Source organism: Diplotaxodon limnothrissa, linkage group LG18 (genome assembly GCF_057381915.1).
Source record: "Diplotaxodon limnothrissa isolate DT_005_m linkage group LG18, D_limnothrissa_male_GT1.1, whole genome shotgun sequence".
Classification (NCBI taxonomy): domain Eukaryota; kingdom Metazoa; phylum Chordata; class Actinopteri; order Cichliformes; family Cichlidae; genus Diplotaxodon; species Diplotaxodon limnothrissa.
The window spans coordinates 19,576,029-19,593,094 of record NC_140613.1 but is presented as its reverse complement, the minus strand read 5'-3'; the positions used below and the strand labels follow the sequence as shown (position 1 = coordinate 19,593,094).

Sequence of the window (17,066 nt, the reverse complement as noted above, 5' to 3'; positions counted from 1 at the left end):
AAATGTTTGGACTGCATTTCTGTAACTGCCAAAAATGTGTCTTTTCTTGTAAATGTTTGAGTCAGACAGTACCGTAGATCAGCACTATTTACCTTGCTGATTTCATATAGCATTACTGTAAATATGTATTGGCTGAAAGCCTGAAAACAACCATAAAACCTTAAATTATTGACATACGCATGAATCACAATGAATTAATTACTCAAAAGCATTCATAGTATCACCTTCATTTAAGATTTGATGAGTCTGAATTAATTGTGATTCTTAAAACTGACATTTCTAACTAAGCCAGTGGTATACAATTCTTTGATAGTAAAACAATAAACAAGAGAAATTGCTTTTGAAACACATCAGCGGCCAACCCTAACCCCAAACTAACCCTAAACTCATATAAACATGTCTTCATGGACACAAGGGGCCAGTCAGTACAATGGCATATACACAGGGTCACCATACACCCTTACATACCCAAACACAAATGTTGCACAGATGTGCATGACTGCTGCATGAGAATAAATGGTGCACTGGGTAAACTGGCAGCACAAGGAGTTTGAGTCTTAACCATGACCTCATCTGTTTAGAGTGAATCGGATGAAGGGAGGGATGGAGGGATCAGCAGGCAGGATATAGAGGGGGGTATGGAAATTGCAGTTGGGGGTCATGGATACCAAGACAGCATATGTACACGTGTGTGCCTGTGAATGTTTGTGTGTATTTTAAAAATGTGCAATGAGGTACCTCGGCGGCCTTGGCCATTCAAAGCAGGAAAAGGCATGGATCGGTGGTCAGCCCAGCAGTGTGAACGTTAGGGCTGCCACAAATGGTTATTTTGATAGTCGACTAGTCACCGATTATTTTGATAGTCGACTAGTCACCGATTATTTTGATAGTCGACTAGTCACCGATTATTTTTGCGATTAGTCAACTAATCAGATCATGCATCCATTGGACATACAACGTACAGCTTATTACACCAGCATGCATCTGCTCTTATATAACTATCATTAGCTTACAGCTTTAAGTGTTTAAGGTATGTGCTAACTAAAAATAAAGACAAGATGATAGTTTATTACATTTTAATGAAATTTGCAGATTGTTTCGGTGGAGTTTAATAAACTCAGCCGTCTGCTCCTTGCTATCTAAAATATAACAGGACACCGGAGTATATTCTCGAGCATCTCACACTTCTGATAATCAGTTGTCTGCTTGACGTTTATTCAGCTGTGTAAAAACTATAACTTTAATCTCAGCCAAACCGATTTACTCAGGAACAAATAAAATACTAAAAAAAGCCAAACAATAACATTTTTAAGTTATCTAAGTGACTTACCGTATTTCCCGGACTACAAAGCGCACCTGAATATTAGCCGCACAAGCTAAAATCAGGGGAAAATCCTGTTTTGTACATACATTAGCCGCACCTGACCAAAAGCCGCAGGTGTTTCAATGTTGACTCATCATATGTAAGAGAATATGCACAAAGGGAATTGTCAGGAAAGAGATGGCTGTTTGGAGACACACCCCTTTTATTAATATTTTGAAAAACAAGTTATGGGTACATATTTGCACATGTGCTGTGCTTCATAAATGAGTAACAAATGTATTACATAACAATAACCTACAGCACACCAGAAAAATAGATTCGGACTACCTTTTAGGCTCAGGTGCAGTGACACGGCTTTAACAAGAAGAAAAGTCAGTCATTCACCACCATCTTCCTGCGCTCTAAAACCACCAAAGTCCTCTTCTCCAGTGTCGGATACGAACAGGATCAGGATGGCTTCGTCATCCACTCTCAGCTTCTTTCCTTCGTTGTCACTTTCAAAACCAAAGAAATCCTCATTGTCATTGTCAGTGTCGGAGTCGAACACCCTCTGAAGGGCCGTGGCGGTGTCCTCCTCTTCATCATGCAGCAGTCCAGCCCTTCGAAATCCGTTGGTGATCGTGGATGTTTTCACACTTTTCCACGCTGTCAGAATCCACCGGTGGAGTTGAGCACAACTTGCTTTTCGCAAGTTTATCGCCGCTCGTCATCCACGACTCCCGCTGAACGCGTAGCGCTACTTTGAAGTTTGTTTTTCGCGCTACTTGTACGGCACTATGTTGCCTGGCGGATGGACATGTGACCAACATACCACTCTTGAACCCCGATCCTTCCGCCAGGCAACGTAGTGCCGTACAACAGCGGAACAAACAAAACAAATCGTCTTACGATATCACAAAAATCATGGACAATCTATAGAAAAGCCGCACCTGACTAAAAGCCGCAGGGTTCAAAGCTTGTGCAAAAAGTAGCGGCTTATAGCCCGACAATTACGGTATATATGTTTAACCTGAGTAGCGAAAGACGGCGGTGGGTTTGAAAACGATTTGCCAGGACTCCGGTGTTCTCACCGGCTCTAGTGAGCCTTGAACCCCAGCTAGCTATCGAGCTGGTGGGTAACAGACGTCTCCGAAAACGTCGGAGCGCTTTTGAAAATATGTGGTGTCTTGATAAACTGAGCAGATATTTGAGGTTTACACGGCTACACGTTTATTTTGTGACCCAGAAAGAATAATAAGAGTAATATTAAAACTAACTAGCTGCCGTCATTGTTGGAAACTGAGCTGGGCCACGCTTTGAATTCTGGGACAGAGCTTCTTCTTCTTCGGGGTTTAACGGCAGCTGACATCCTTGTAAATGCAGTGCTGCCATCTTCTGTTTCAGTCCGCTATTACACTCTTAAATCCTACTAGTTATCCCTGCGTCTTTTGGGATGTTACAAAGCTTCAAACGACGCGTTGACTATTAAATTAGTCGTCGACGATTTTGATAGTCGACTAATTGTGGCAGCCCTAGTGAATGTCCACCTAAACTTCCCCCGCAATCTTTGTCAATTTTTTACCTTACCTAAAACCTTTCTGCAATTCTTTGTATGGCTGTGACATTAAACAGAATAAAAATTTATAAATAAATAAAAAAAAACTCCCTACAAAACACTGTCAATCAGAGCAATGGAGAATGGTATTACAGAGCAGAACATGCAACATGCAGTGTCTGTGGATGCAACATGCAACTCTTTACTGGCACTGCATAATAAAGCAAAACTCAAACCAATGCTTCCTGCAAATAAACAATTTAACCATAATATTTTGTTTAAAAAACACTGCAAACAGTATCCTATATTTTTGTAGACACTGGAACAAGTGTTAGGATAGTCGCAGTCATGCAGGACTAGAAACTGGAAACTAGTAACCAGTTGCTAGGGAAAAATAGTTTATTCTTCCACCATTTGGGAAATGGTTGCTAGAGGTTGCTGGGAGTCGCTTGCAAATGGGTGCTATACCAGGTTCCGCAGTTGCCCACAATTTCAGACAACGACTTGTCTGCAAACACTAGCCCCGTAGTTGCAGAGTGATAATGAAACTGTGAAAAATATGATGGAAATGTAAGCTATTCACCTTCAAAGTAATGTATAAATGTTGTGCCTTATCACTGCAAACAAAACATTTTAAAAAGGTGCTCCGGACCCTTGTGACTGAGGCCTTTAGTGTAACCCTTTCATTAATTCAGTCTGATCTAATTCATACTTATTTTCCATACATAGCAAATAAAGGTCCAAGAGATTGAGAGTAAATATGCCGCCCCCTCCCCCCCAAAAAACACCCACAAATACATACGCACCTTGATCTTTGGCTGGATGTGTCTGAGAGCATCAGCGGTACCCATGTCGCCATCTTCCTGGATAGAAACCACATCCAGTTTCATCTTCACATCCTTTATTTTAAGGTCTGTGCTCATCGCCTTCTGGACCTCTTTGGTAGTGATCACTATCACCTCTGAAAACACAGTTCACAAAAGTATCCCTTTGATTATCTTACCTTCATAAAAAAGGAGACAAGCCACAGCAGATGCTTACATGGCTATAATATGTTGTGAGCTTCAAATAAGCCACTTTTGTGTTTTTTATAAAGTTGGTAGGAACAGTACTAGACCACTTTACGAATCTAAAATGTTGTAGAATCAGTCTAGTTTAATTAGCCTTGCCTGCATTAAATGGTTTATACCGGGCATTTGCTCACTCTAGCTGTGTCAGCCTAGTAAAACCTAATTGCACAGATTTGGCTAGGAAAATGCACACTGTAAACTGCTGGCCACACAGAATGATTATGTATAGAAAGCAACTTTTATTTAACCTAGCACAGGCTTTTGTAATGAACAGCATATTGCCAAAAATAAATAAATAAATACTTTAGAAGGTCAGGCTTTCTGAGCCCCACTGCATGCTGCTGCACAAGAGTCAGAAAACTTGACTGTAAAAAAAATAGTGAGGAAATGCACACCTGACATGCTGACAATGTCAAGTTGACAAGCTGATGGAAGTACAACTAAAACAGACCAGAGCAAAATCTGACTCAATGTAAAATATTTGTAATGGTGTTAACTGAGGATTTCAGTGCCAAACAAAAGCAAAACTTTCACTGACCTTAAAGAGAATAAAGAATTACAACTGGCTTCGCTTTTACATATTTAGAGTTTGAAAAGCATAACACATTTTAAAGTAACTTGTTGTTTCTTTTAGGTATTTTGAATGTTTTAACAATGGTGAAAAACATCTAACCAGTTTTAACTCCCCAGAATTTAGAGTCCAAGTAGTTGGTCAACAACTACTTGTGTAGGATAGATCTTGCTTAAAGTCTAGTATTGCAAATTATTGCTTATCCCCCAAAACAGATAATTTATTAAACACACAGCTATAGTTTGCACTTCCCTGGATTCTGCCTGGCTTTAACACTCCAAATGATGAACCAGCAATGAAAGAAATATCATTTTTTAAGTCACAGTTGACATGATTGTAATCATAAAACCATTTTTATGACCTCCGCTGACATTCTCTCTTCATTATGTCACTGCACAAATAACTCTCTCCCTTTAAGAGTGCTCACAGTTTCTACATCAGTTTTTGTATCTGTAATTTAATCCTGACAGTACTAACATGAAAAAAAGGAGTCCTCAGTTATAATAGGAGGTGAAACTATTTTTCTTATAGGTCTGAGTTTCCACTTTTTGTTCCAGACTTTCCAAGTGGGCCACATAAACTTACTGGCAGGATTTTTGCTTCTTTACATTTTATGTGGAAACCAAGAATGACTTAGCCCTAACTTTAAGACTTCTCCCCCGCTACCACTTACACAAAGCTTACATGCAACAAATACAGTTGATGTGAGCTGTACGCTACAATATCAGACCTGATTTTATAACTTAAGATGACCTATAAAGCAACAAATATTTTCACATATTATGGACACCCAGACCTCTGAATAATATTTCTAATATTCAGTATCAGCTGAAATAATAGCTGAACCAAGAGATAAAGAAGCATTATATTTATTGCTAGCTCTCACCTTCAAATCCCACCTTCTCCAGAAGGTTAAGGGGATACCACATAAGGGGCTTGTTGCCAACAGGCAGCATAGCTTTGGGGGTGTTGTATGTCAGATCAGTCATACGAGAACCCCCACCCGCTGCCATCAGCACCGCTTGGAGCTCCATGTCTGCTGCAGATGGCTAAGAGAGGAGGGGACATTGTAAATGAAAACGTATAACATACAGTACTGACCACAGGTGTAGACTTAGTACTTCAACAAATTAATACAGCACTAAAATACTGTCGATAATATTTGTGTATAATACTCTGTAAAATAGTATATAAAAGCACAAAGAGTAAATTATGTTCATATTAGCAATAATGTGAGTTCCTAAATGTAAATGGACACCATGGGTAAATGGGCTATTGTACATCAGTTCAATATAGTTCATGCACAAGAGCACAAACAGATCCTTGTTAAAGAAGTAAGTCTTTTTATTACTTTAATTACTAGTTTTTAAATGCATTTAATGCTACTGTTATGTTCATTTTAAATAAAGTGTGTTCAATGTACACATATAACATACTGATGATGCTGTGTGCCTCAGCTATATACTCCAATCAGTCTTCCAAGTGACACTCCCTCTGCTCTACCCTGTTTACCGTATTCAAAAAGTCTTAGCTCACACCAGCCAAGATTGCAGGTGGCCAGTCTAACAGAAGGCTAACACAGACAGACAATCGATAATGCTCACATCCACATCTATCGTCAATTTACAAAAACCAATTAAGCTAACCCCATGAATATCTTCAGACTGTGGGAGGAACACAGAGAACATGAAAACTCCACACAGAGGCCCCAGCTGGCTAGCACACAGGAAGCTAATGACAGAAGGTTAGCAGTTTAGAGGCATTCCAGACCTGCTTCAGATGTTTAGTAGTTTGTGAAATTGCAATTTGTGGCCACGTGAACTGACACAACTGACAAGCTCTCTATGATTCATTTACTCTCAAGCCTGTGTGACTGAACAGTGATGCTAGACGGATTTTATTTTACAAAGTCAGGACATTAATGTTAGGGATCAGTGGACTCCTACTCAAAAGACTGAAACTGTGAATTCCCTAAAATACTAGTATCATCATTATGATCATCAAGAACTGTGTTTTTCTGTCTTTCATGGTATTGGCTTGATGTCACTAATGAGATCTCGTTGCTGATGGATGAGCACAGGAGTTAGCTTCTAACATTTCTGAATGTCATGATCATGCTGGCAACTAGGGCAGTGCCACATCAAAACAACCACAATAATACCAGTATAAATTTCACACAATACAAAAATGTCTTATCGCAAGTTTCTTGCTATAGCAACGCCATGCATTTACATTCCCTAGTGCACACGACGACAATGGGACAAGACTAGGCATCTCTGAGAGTGAGAATCAATGACGGTTTATTATAAACAAAAACCATACTAATAAAATATCGTAGTTCCCACTAAAAGCGAAAACAACAAACATATTTCAGCACTTGGAGGAAATACACATGGCCACACATTGTACAACCAGGCTATAAAGTAGAAGATACAGTGCAAATGTAAACAAATGGCTCCACCGAGGACCACTAGCTGTTCTCTAAATGCCAGGGAGAACAAACAGTGGATGGAAATTACATATGTGGTTATATAGTGGAATAAGCAGGACTTTAAGCAGCTGGTTAAAAGGCTGTTGAACCAACATACAACATCCAAGAATGTAATGCTATGTAATCACTACTTCAGTATCGTGCTGGTACTTCTGGTAACCGAATAGATTCATACTTCAATCAGCATTATTGTTGGGTCTTTACCTTAAAATATAAAGCACCTTGAGGCAACTGTTGCTGAGATTTGATACTATATAAATAAAATTGAACTGAATTTAAATTAGTGTTTCATCAATGGAAAAGAAGAATGGAAAATACACTTTATTTACAGTGATGCTGATGCCTGCAAGCATCACTAAAATCTTGTTCAGAATTCTTTTCTATATCATCAGTAATACTGTTATTGCAAGTTTCACTGAAATACTGTGATTTGATTTTGAAGTTATACCGCCCAGCCCTACTGGCAGCACACAATCTGTTTCATTCACCTTCATACCAAGAGCATGCACAGCTTAATACTTGTTGAATAGACTCCTAGTGTCTTTTCCCCCCCCAAGCATTCAGTGGTATCGACCTTCAACACTATGATACCAGTGCATCACCAACAAGTTTGCACAACTGTGCTTCATTGTATGTAAACAAAGATGCCTGTGCTTTATTGTAACGTACGGCACCTATGGCTGAAAATGAGGAAAAAGAGGATGAATCTGCATATTGTGTTTATCATGATGAAATATGACATCTAAAATCACGCAGTTATTTGACTCCCACAGTCACAGCTTTCTTAGTCTCAGTACAGCGTGTGCTTCACACAGCGCCTGCTCTCCTGAACGTTTATATCCAACAGACATCATGTCATCGCTGTAGTAACCACTAGCGTCAAACTGGCATGTGTGCTCAGGACATACCCTGTTGACCGAGAGCACACCCATGCTTTAAGAATTAATTCAAAGCCGAAGCACTGAGATATAAAACTTTACCTACCTGTCAGAATCCCTCCGAGCTGTTCGGCTGCCTGGAAATGACAGCGGTGCTAGACGCATGTAACTTGCCGTCAGTGTTGTTAGCACTCGGCTAAGGACTAGCAACGAGCAGTAAACGATGCCGCTTTTTTAGAGATAGATTACAACCAACCGGACACGTTTCTGAAAACCGACAGGTAACTTAAATACAAGTAAATAACAGATATTAGATTTCTCGCCAAATAATTTAACAGTAATTACGCAAAAGACGCTAAGCAACTAGCATTTTAATGATGACACCTGCGTGCCTTTAGTGAAATACGTCCGTGCGGGAAACTACTTCCTCTGTAGTATGGTTCCGATCAGAGAATAGAAGAAAAACTAGACCATGATTTGTCATAGACTAAAGTTTTTTACAGACAAGGGGAAAAGGAGGAATAGGTGTGGTTGAGAAGGACAGATCTGTTTAAAAAGAAAAAAAATCTTCACTCTGCTAGGGTATAATATCATCATGCTGGCAAGCTAAACTATGATTTATACTAAATTAATTTTCCGAGTGATGATGATGATAATTGTTTTACATTATTAAACAGATAAAGAATATTCTTTTTTTTTTAAAGCTATGGTACAAGGAATTACAAATGTTCACACATTGTAAAAATGTGAGCAGGTTAGCGGCCAGAAGCCAAACAGCAAAAGCTTAGAAAAATCCCAATTCACAGAGCTGAGACGTAACAGCAAATTGAGCTTGGGGAATGTGGCTCTGGTTTTGTTTGCTCTGGCCAGGAGATGAGCTTGACTGCTCGTTACTGCCTGCTCAAAGCCAGGCAAGCACGAGAAGGGTGGGAAGAAGGAGAGAAAAAGAAAACAACAAAGAGACGAAGAGGCCTGACTGCCTGTTGTTGCCCAAACACCATAATGCTGAAACTATTGAATGCAATTTCTCCACCGTGAATGGTGATTGCTGAAAAAGTGGGTGTCCAGCTGCATTTGCTGTCTGTGAAGCAGTGCAGAAGAGCCATGTAGACAAATAACAAAAGAATAAACTCTAAAATCAAACAATCCCATATGCTATTTATCTTATAAAACACACTTTAACGGACATATGATCATTTCTGTTTATCATCTTCACCTTCTCAAGCCTGCAAGGTGTTGTCAGAAGGCAGGTGGCATCTTTCTCAGTTCATATCAAGGAATCTGGGAAAAATTAGAGTGTATATATAAAGGTGTGTGTGCCACAAAAAAAGGCCACAGTAAAAGTCAAATAAAGACCACAAAGATTGCTTAACTCAGCTGGTTAACCACAGGGAACTGAAGTGTGTGAGACATTAGAGAACTTGGCTAGTTACAAGAAAAGCTCAAACAGCAAGAAAGCAAACATGTCTAAAAGGATATCAAAGTTGGTTTTTGTTTGTTTGTTTGTTCTTGTAATAATAATAATAATAATAATAATAATAATAATAATAATAATAATAATAATAAAAAAACGGGGTCAGTATAGAAGTTTTTTGTTTGATGTCATCTGCACATTACTTGAGTTTTCCTGTATAGTGGATGTGAAATCCTTGTGATGGTGTTGTTCTCATAATAATGTTGTGTTGTAAAAGCTTTGGAATTTTGTGAGGAAACAAAAAAGTGTTTGTTTACATAAAACTCTCTTCTGGAATAAATGGTAAGTGTTTTAGTTTTTAATAGCAATAGATAACTTCTTGGCTAATGCTAACTGATTGCTCAGACAGTGTGATTGGCCAGTTGATGAGATGTGCATGTGTTGTATGCTAAGTTCTGTATTACTTAAAAATGTAATTAAGTACAAAGATTTTACATGGCTCAGCTTCTCTCCTCCTCCCCTCAGACATCAATGTTTCTTGCTTATGCTTTCCATACTTCCACATTCATATTCATGTTTCTTTATATTATTGCTTTTCAAGGTTATTAAAGATTTTAATCTCTCTATTTTTAATGCAGCTTTGACTGACTATAGAAAAAGGGAAACTTTTCAGAAAACTCTGGTTTGCTTGCAGAAAGGTTTCTAATAGGCTTTGTCATTATATACTGCCCTAAGGATATCCTTCCATACACATAGCGACAATGCTATTGAACAATCTCTCTCTTCATTTAGCATGTTCATTGTAAGGAGGAGCCCTACAGAGACACATTGTTTATCACAGTTTGACTTCTTTGATATATGTGGGGAAAACGAGGGAGAAGAAAACAGAATTGAAAAATGAGACAAAGAGGAATCACATGTAAATTAAAAAAATTCCCTGTGCGTATGTATTTTGCATATTTTCAAAAAACGCTTTATTTGTCAGAAATGAAGACATCCGACTGAGCGGTTAGGGGAAGACAAAATGAAAAAAGGTCCAAAACAGAATGCCACAACTCCGAGACAGAACCAGATGGGGATATGCATGCAAACAGACATGGAGACAGTCATGCAGGTCTAATCGTTGAGTGACTTGAAATGGAGCCCTAAGATTTCCTCTGATTTCCTCTCCCTCCTTGGCTCTGTTGCAGCATCTTGTAAATCATTCTCAGTTCACTGAAACAAGCCAGTTGGATTAGCTTGGTTTAGATCATAAACATTTGTAGCACAGACCACCCAGCGAGAGAACAGAGCCAAGGCGAGAGTCTGTGTGAGTGTACATGCATGGGTGTGCTTGTGTGTGTGTTTGAAGCCTCCCTCTGAGTTTAGAGGTGGGTACTGCAGAGCATACAAAGTCACACACGCACGCACACACACACGCACGCACGCACGCACACACACACACACACACACACACACACACACACACACTGTGGTTTGTGTTTGCTCCACTTCCAGGGCCAGTGCTCTGTGGGGCCCTTACCACTGCTATGGAAACTAAAACCGGCACGTTCGCCCAGTCAGTGTCAGAGATGAACGCACATGCTCACAGTTCAAAGATTAAGATGTCTCACTGTGGCAGAGATGCAAAAACTGTTTTACATTCCTTCGTTGATGTGATTCGTTTTTTTTTCTTCTAATTTACTGTGAATACACTTTAGTTTATTGCATGCTAAAACCTCCCTTTTGTTATGAAATACTTCACAAGATCCATTGTCACTGTTTTATTGGACTGAAACCCAGAATGCAAATTTGTTCATCATCAGCCTCAAAACCAGCTGTGAAATGTTATATTTCAAACAACTGTGATATAAAGTGTGTTTTTTGGGGATTCGCAAATAAATGTCATTTTTTTTCCCACCTGACATTCAACAGTCTGCGTCACTAGACCTTTGAAATTCATTCCTTTTCACTTGAACACAGTTGGAGTAATTCTTTTCTTGTTTCTCTCTGCTTTCAGGAGGGATCTGAGAGCCAAGCTGGTGTCAGAACCAGGAAATATCTGGGTTGGGTTTTGAGAAGCCAGAGTGGGAAAAGCTGGACAACTCCCTGCTGCAGGGCGCTGGCACTTTTCTCTGTAAGATGCTGTTTGAGGGTCTCTATAACCCATCTGACTGTGTATGTTATCCATTTGCATCCCTCCCTGTTGAGCTACAATACTGGCAATTGTTGTCTATCGCTCGGCCACATTTTCCATTACTAGACTCCGTATTTACTCAATTATAAGACAATTCCTTTTTTCTGAAAATTACATCGAAAATAGTTGTGGTCTTCATGAATCTGAGGGTAAATGTTGGCTCTTCGGTAACAGAGTACAGCAGCTTCAACTGTTAAAAGTGAAATGATTATATTTTTAAAAAGCGTGCTGCAAATGCAGAGGCTGTCATTATCAAGTTTGTAAAGGCCTTTCTCGAGCGTCTCCGTGCGATAAAGGCTGTACAGGAAGACTGTTTTAAAGATCTACTAAGGTGGTAACAGAGGAAGATTAATATAGACTTATACAGGAAAAGTGCTAATGGAAGAGGGAGGATTTTGCAAGAAGAAAAGAGAGAGTTTGACCATATCATCTGAACTGCAGCTCGCTTTCTGCATCTGTGTGTGTCTTTGCTTGGCCACGTTCTGTTTGATGGACTTTCTGGGAGGTCTGTTACCCACACAGGGCAAACATGAACAGACACACATGCACACACACCTTTATATATACACTCTATAGCAATAAAAACAAAAGTATATGGAACATTTTGTACCTTTTGTTTAGAGATCATTCATTCCAAATCAGTCTAATTGATACCTTTATATTGGGGATGAACACCAGATCATTACATTACACTGCTGAACTGTGTTACGATAAGATAACCCTTATTAGTCCCACGCATGGGAAATTTGTTTTGTTATATATTATTTAAATGCAAAAACATGGATTTTTATAGACTACAGTATTATAACCAAAATGTGCAACAAACAGATGAACAATAATCACGCCATCATAAATTACAACTTACCCCCCCCACCCACAGTTTTCAAGTCCTAACTCTGTAACTATTCTAAAAAGCAAAAGCATAAATGTACAAAATTAATAAATCACTTTGCTGTTCTTTTGGAACATTTTGTGGGTAAGCGATGACTCAGCTATGGGTTTAACTCTTTTTATGTATAAACCTGTCGCATTTTATGGACAACACACCCAAAATATTTGGTCATGTTTGATCTCTCTCGACCTGGTTGCCTTCCTGTTCAGCAGAAAAAAAGAGGACATACACACACACACACATGCGTGCACACCCACATGTATGCATCACGCACTTGCAAAAATCATCTTTTCAACCGAAATAAATGTTTATAGCATTCCAAACATTTTGTGTGTGAGACAGTATGTGTGGTCCTGTCTGCACCTAGCGTGTGGTTTGAGGTTAAGGTGTTTGTCTGCTGGTGTTTGAGCACGCCAGTAATGTGTGTGTGTGTGTGTGTGTGTATGTGAGAGAGAGAGGATCAGAGAGATGTAGAAATGGAGAGCAAGAAACACTAGTGTTTGTGTTTGAAAATGGGAGCAAGGCAGAGAGAATTAAGGAAAAAAACACTGTCTGGGGTATTTTATTGTATCCATTAAATTACTGAATTCACTAAATTTACTAATTCACTAAATTGCTAATAAATGTAGCCATTAAAAAGCTACAATATAAGAGAGATACACTTAGTACTGGCCAAGACTTAAACAATATGAGTGCTTGTAAAGTCTAGTATTGTAGCAATGTCATACACAGGGATCAAGTTGCAAATTGACAAAATCAGTCATACACAAGAGCAATAAAGAAATGCTTTAATGTGATTAGTTGCAGTTGCCCACAGTTTTGCATTCATAAGTCTCAAATATTTTTCTTTGTCTAAGAAAAAGCAAATCAAAATGAACTTTAACAGGTTAAATGTTTGGCCTAAAGGTTTAATGAGCATTTACCTTTTTTTGTTAAATATGTCTCATGTCCTAAAAATGGCTGTCCTAGAACAGCATGGCGCGAAGACACTTCAATTCAGGTTCATTTATATAACATCAAATCACAGCAACAGTTACCTCAAGCCACTTTATACCACAGTGTAAAGACCCTACGATACTCTGGTGAAAGCCTCAACAATCAAGTGAGCTCCAACGTGCAAACACTTTGTACTGAGAAGTATAGTCCATTGTAGGAAGTTTCAAGTCCCCACCATGGCCTTAATGGGGCCACCATACAGGGAGTGCAGAATTATTAGGTAAATGAGTATTTTGTCCACATCATCCTCTTCATGCATGTTGTCTTACTCCAAGCTGTATAGGCTCGAAAGCCTACTACCAATTAAGCATATTAGGTGATGTGCATCTCTGTAATGAGAAGGGGTGTGGTCTAATGACATCAACACCCTATATCGGGTATGCATAATTATTAGGCAACTTCCTTTCCTTTGGCAAAATGGGTCAAAAGAAGGACTTGACAGGCTCAGAAAAGTCAAAAATAGTGAGATATCTTGCAGATGTTAGGTGTGGCTGTGTGCAGGCAGGAATAGGACCCAAGGTGCAGACTCCGGAGACGGACGTGAACTCAAAAAGGCTTTAATTAGGTACTCAAAAATATAACATAACTGAAAAAACTCAAAACAAACTTAAACTAGAGAAATGACAGAACACACAGCTAGGAAAACGGTAGATCGCGACATGGACACAGAGAAACACAGGGCTTAAATACACAGAGGGAGCAATCAGGGAATGGGTAACAGGAGGGAAACACAGCTGGGGCAAATCAGGCCTAACGAGACAAGGGGAAGCAAAACCAGACACATTAACATCAGACATGGACTTTCAAAGTAAAACAGGAAACACATAACACAGACTGAACAAAGACACAGACTCGCACGCACTGCAACAGAGGGAACAGAGACGTGGGACCAGGGCAGACACAAACACTGACTGGACACGGGGATATAGCCACTAAGGACACAGAGACGCGAACTAGACAAGGGGATACAGCTGACAGGGGAGACAAAGCAGCTAGAGAAGACAGAGACATAAACTATAAAACAGAACTCAAAGAAACCAAAGACTAGAAAGTATAAATAATATAATAAACTCAAAACCCCTGGGTCAACGACCCAGGCATCCTAACAGTACCCCCCCCCTTAAGGGCTGGCTTCCAGACAGCCCAAACCAAAACACCAAAATCAAAAAAAAACAAAAAAAAAACAACAAAAAAACAACCCAACCAGGGTGGGCGGCGGGGGAAACAGGATGGAGGGCCCGAAACAAACCAAACAAGGAGCCAAAAACAACAAAACAAAAAAAAAAAATGCAAACACTGGAGCCCGGAAAGCAACAGAACAAAAAACAGCAACAAAGTCCAAAACAACAGCACCAAGGCCCAGGCAAAGTCCCAAAAAAGTTCAGGGGGCCGGCCCGGAGGCTGACAGCACGATAGTCCAAACCCGGGTAGTTCAGGGGGGCGGCCCGGAGGCTGATGGTCCAAGAGCCCAGAAAACAGTTCAGGAGGCCGGCCGGGCGGGAGGCACCGACGGCGACGTAGTTCAGGGGGCCGTCCATGACGGCAATGACGTCCAGTCATCGGCCGGACAGGACGTGCAGGACGTGCAGGCCGGACAGGACGTGCAGGACGTGCAGGCCGTGCAGGAACAGACAGCATGGAGACCTCAGGAGCAGACGAAGCTGAACACTCGGAGACTGGACCAGGCGAAGCTGCAGAGGCCGGACCAGATGGAGCCGCAGACTCGGAGGCCGGACCAGGCGGTGGAGCCGGTGGTGGCTGAACGGCCTCGCCAGAACCAGCAGCAGACACTGGGACGTGCTGGCTGGGTCCTCCCGGACCCCCAGCTGACGAGGCAAGAGGCTGAACGGGCCCCTCGGATCCTCCAGCGGAGACAGGTGGCTGAAGCGGTTCCTCGGACCCTCCAGCGGAGACAGGAGGCTGAACGGGCCCCTCGGATCCTCCAGCAGGAAGAGACGGCTGAAGCGATTCCTCGGACCCTCCAGCGGAGACGGGTGGCTGAAGCGATTCCTCGGACCCTCCAGCGGAGACGGGTGGCTGAAGCGATTCCTCGGACCCTCCAGCGGAGACGGGTGGCTGAAGCGATTCCTCGGACCCTCCAGCGGAGACGGGTGGCTGAAGCGATTCCTCGGACCCTCCAGCGGAGACGGGTGGCTGAAGCGATTCCTCGGACCCTCCAGCGGAGACGGGTGGCTGAAGCGATTCCTCGGACCCTCCAGCGGAGACGGGTGGCTGAACGGGCCCCTCGGACCCTCCAGCGGAGACGGGTGGCTGAACGGGCCCCTCGGACCCTCCAGCGGAGACGGGTGGCTGAACGGGCCCCTCGGACCCTCCAGCGGAGACGGGTGGCTGAACGGGCCCCTCGGACCCTCCAGCGGAGACAGGTGACTGAGCAGGTGACTGAGCCGATAGGTGAGCTAATGTCTGAGCTATGGAGAGAAGTCTAATATGTATCGACTGTTGTAAAGATGGTAGTAATGGTGGGTGAGGTGGTGGATGAGCACTAAGCTGAGCTATGTCTTCAGAGCCTACGGAAAACTGCTGGACGGGCTCACCCGAGCCTCCAGCGAGGACAGAAACCGGTGCAGTGGCCTGCTGGGCAGTAGCCGCTCCCACCCGCGGAATAGGCACGGGCGCAGAGACTAGCGGAGCCTCAGCTGGCCTGGAAACTGGAGCAGGGACAAACTGGGCCCTAGCCCCCCTCACCTGAGGAACTGATACAGGTGCAGGAGATGGCTGGACCGCAGTTGCCCTGGGCAAAGGAGCACCGGAAGGCAAAGGAGCAGGCTCACTGAAAACTGGCTCATCAAAAACAGGTGACGACCCTTCCCCACCACGTTTAACAGTCTGTACAGTCTTAGATTTAGCAGTGTTCACAGTCTCAGAAAAAACAGACTCGGCAAACTGAGGTTTTAATTTGTTCCCACCCCAACGAGCAGACCTCAAACTAAAAATCTCAGACGAATGCTTATTGCGATGAACTAGCGTGGGAAGATTCAAACCAAAACTGGCCTCCCAATCCAAATCCTCGTCGAGAAAAGAAATCCCAAAAGTGTCTGAGGTGAGTTCATAGTCTTTACTGTTCAACGGCTCAGGTGGAGTTTGGAAAGTGTAGTCCTTTTGACTCACCACCTGAGGTTGCTCAGACGTGTCCATATGACGGCGACGTGAGCGCCGTTTCCTTCGGGCAGAGGTAGCTGGCGGCGTGAGCAACTGAGCCTCCAGTGCACAGAATGGTGACGCTGAGGCCGGAGCGTGAGTGCCTGAAGCCACGCGGAGGACTCCCAACTGAAACGGCCGCATCTTGCGTGCTAGCGGAGCAACAGGTGGAGACTTCTGGCAGCTCCGGGGACCGCCGAGAGCCAGCCGAGTGCCATGGAAAATGCGCCCGACGTCAGGGGTGAGCCATGGCTTCCAGCGGAGTTCCTCCTCCAGCTGGGCAAAGGCTGCTCGGCGTCGCTCCTGGAGTTCAAAGTCTGCTGGGTCCATAGTATGGTCGCGATCTTCTGTTAGGTGTGGCTGTGTGCAGGCAGGAATAGGACCCAAGGTGCAGACTCCGGAGACGGACGTGAACTCAAAAAGGCTTTAATTAGGTACTCAAAAATATAACATAACTGAAAAAACTCAAAACAAACTTAAACTAGAGAAATGACAGAACACACAGCTAGGAAAACGGTAGATCGCGACATGGACACAGAGAAACACAGGGCTTAAATACAC

At 42.2% G+C, this 17,066-nt stretch overlaps 2 protein-coding genes across 2 annotated transcripts in view; both read right to left on the bottom strand.

Moving 5' to 3' along the window:
• eif2b3 (eukaryotic translation initiation factor 2B, subunit 3 gamma) overlaps positions 1-8,249 on the bottom strand; it is a 36,331-nt gene extending 28,082 nt beyond the window's left edge. The window contains exons 1-3 of the mRNA XM_085378042.1: positions 7,975-8,249; positions 5,386-5,548; positions 3,665-3,819 (exon numbers count right to left, since the gene is read on the bottom strand). Coding sequence (XP_085234168.1) covers positions 3,665-3,819; positions 5,386-5,533 — 303 coding nt within the window. The 5' untranslated portion in view covers positions 5,534-5,548; positions 7,975-8,249. The remainder of the gene's footprint in view (positions 1-3,664; positions 3,820-5,385; positions 5,549-7,974) is intronic.
• On the bottom strand, positions 7,764-16,835 carry LOC146613464 (uncharacterized). Its single transcript, XM_085377824.1, has 2 exons — positions 15,520-16,835; positions 7,764-7,899 (listed from the first exon to the last, which is right to left on the bottom strand). The coding sequence occupies exons 1-2, from the start codon at positions 16,833-16,835 to the stop codon at positions 7,764-7,766; spliced, it is 1,452 nt and encodes a 483-aa protein (XP_085233950.1).
• Between the last annotated feature and the right edge of the window lie 231 nt (positions 16,836-17,066).

Coding starts and splice junctions, on each gene's coding strand:
- LOC146613464 (XM_085377824.1), bottom strand. CDS start 16,835: ATGGACCCAGCAGACTTTGAACTCCAGGAGCGACGCCGAGCAGCCTTT. Junction 7,900..15,519: donor CCACCCGTCTCCGCTGGAGG/GTCCGAGGAATC, acceptor CTCGGTCAACAG/GGTATGTCCTGAGCACACAT.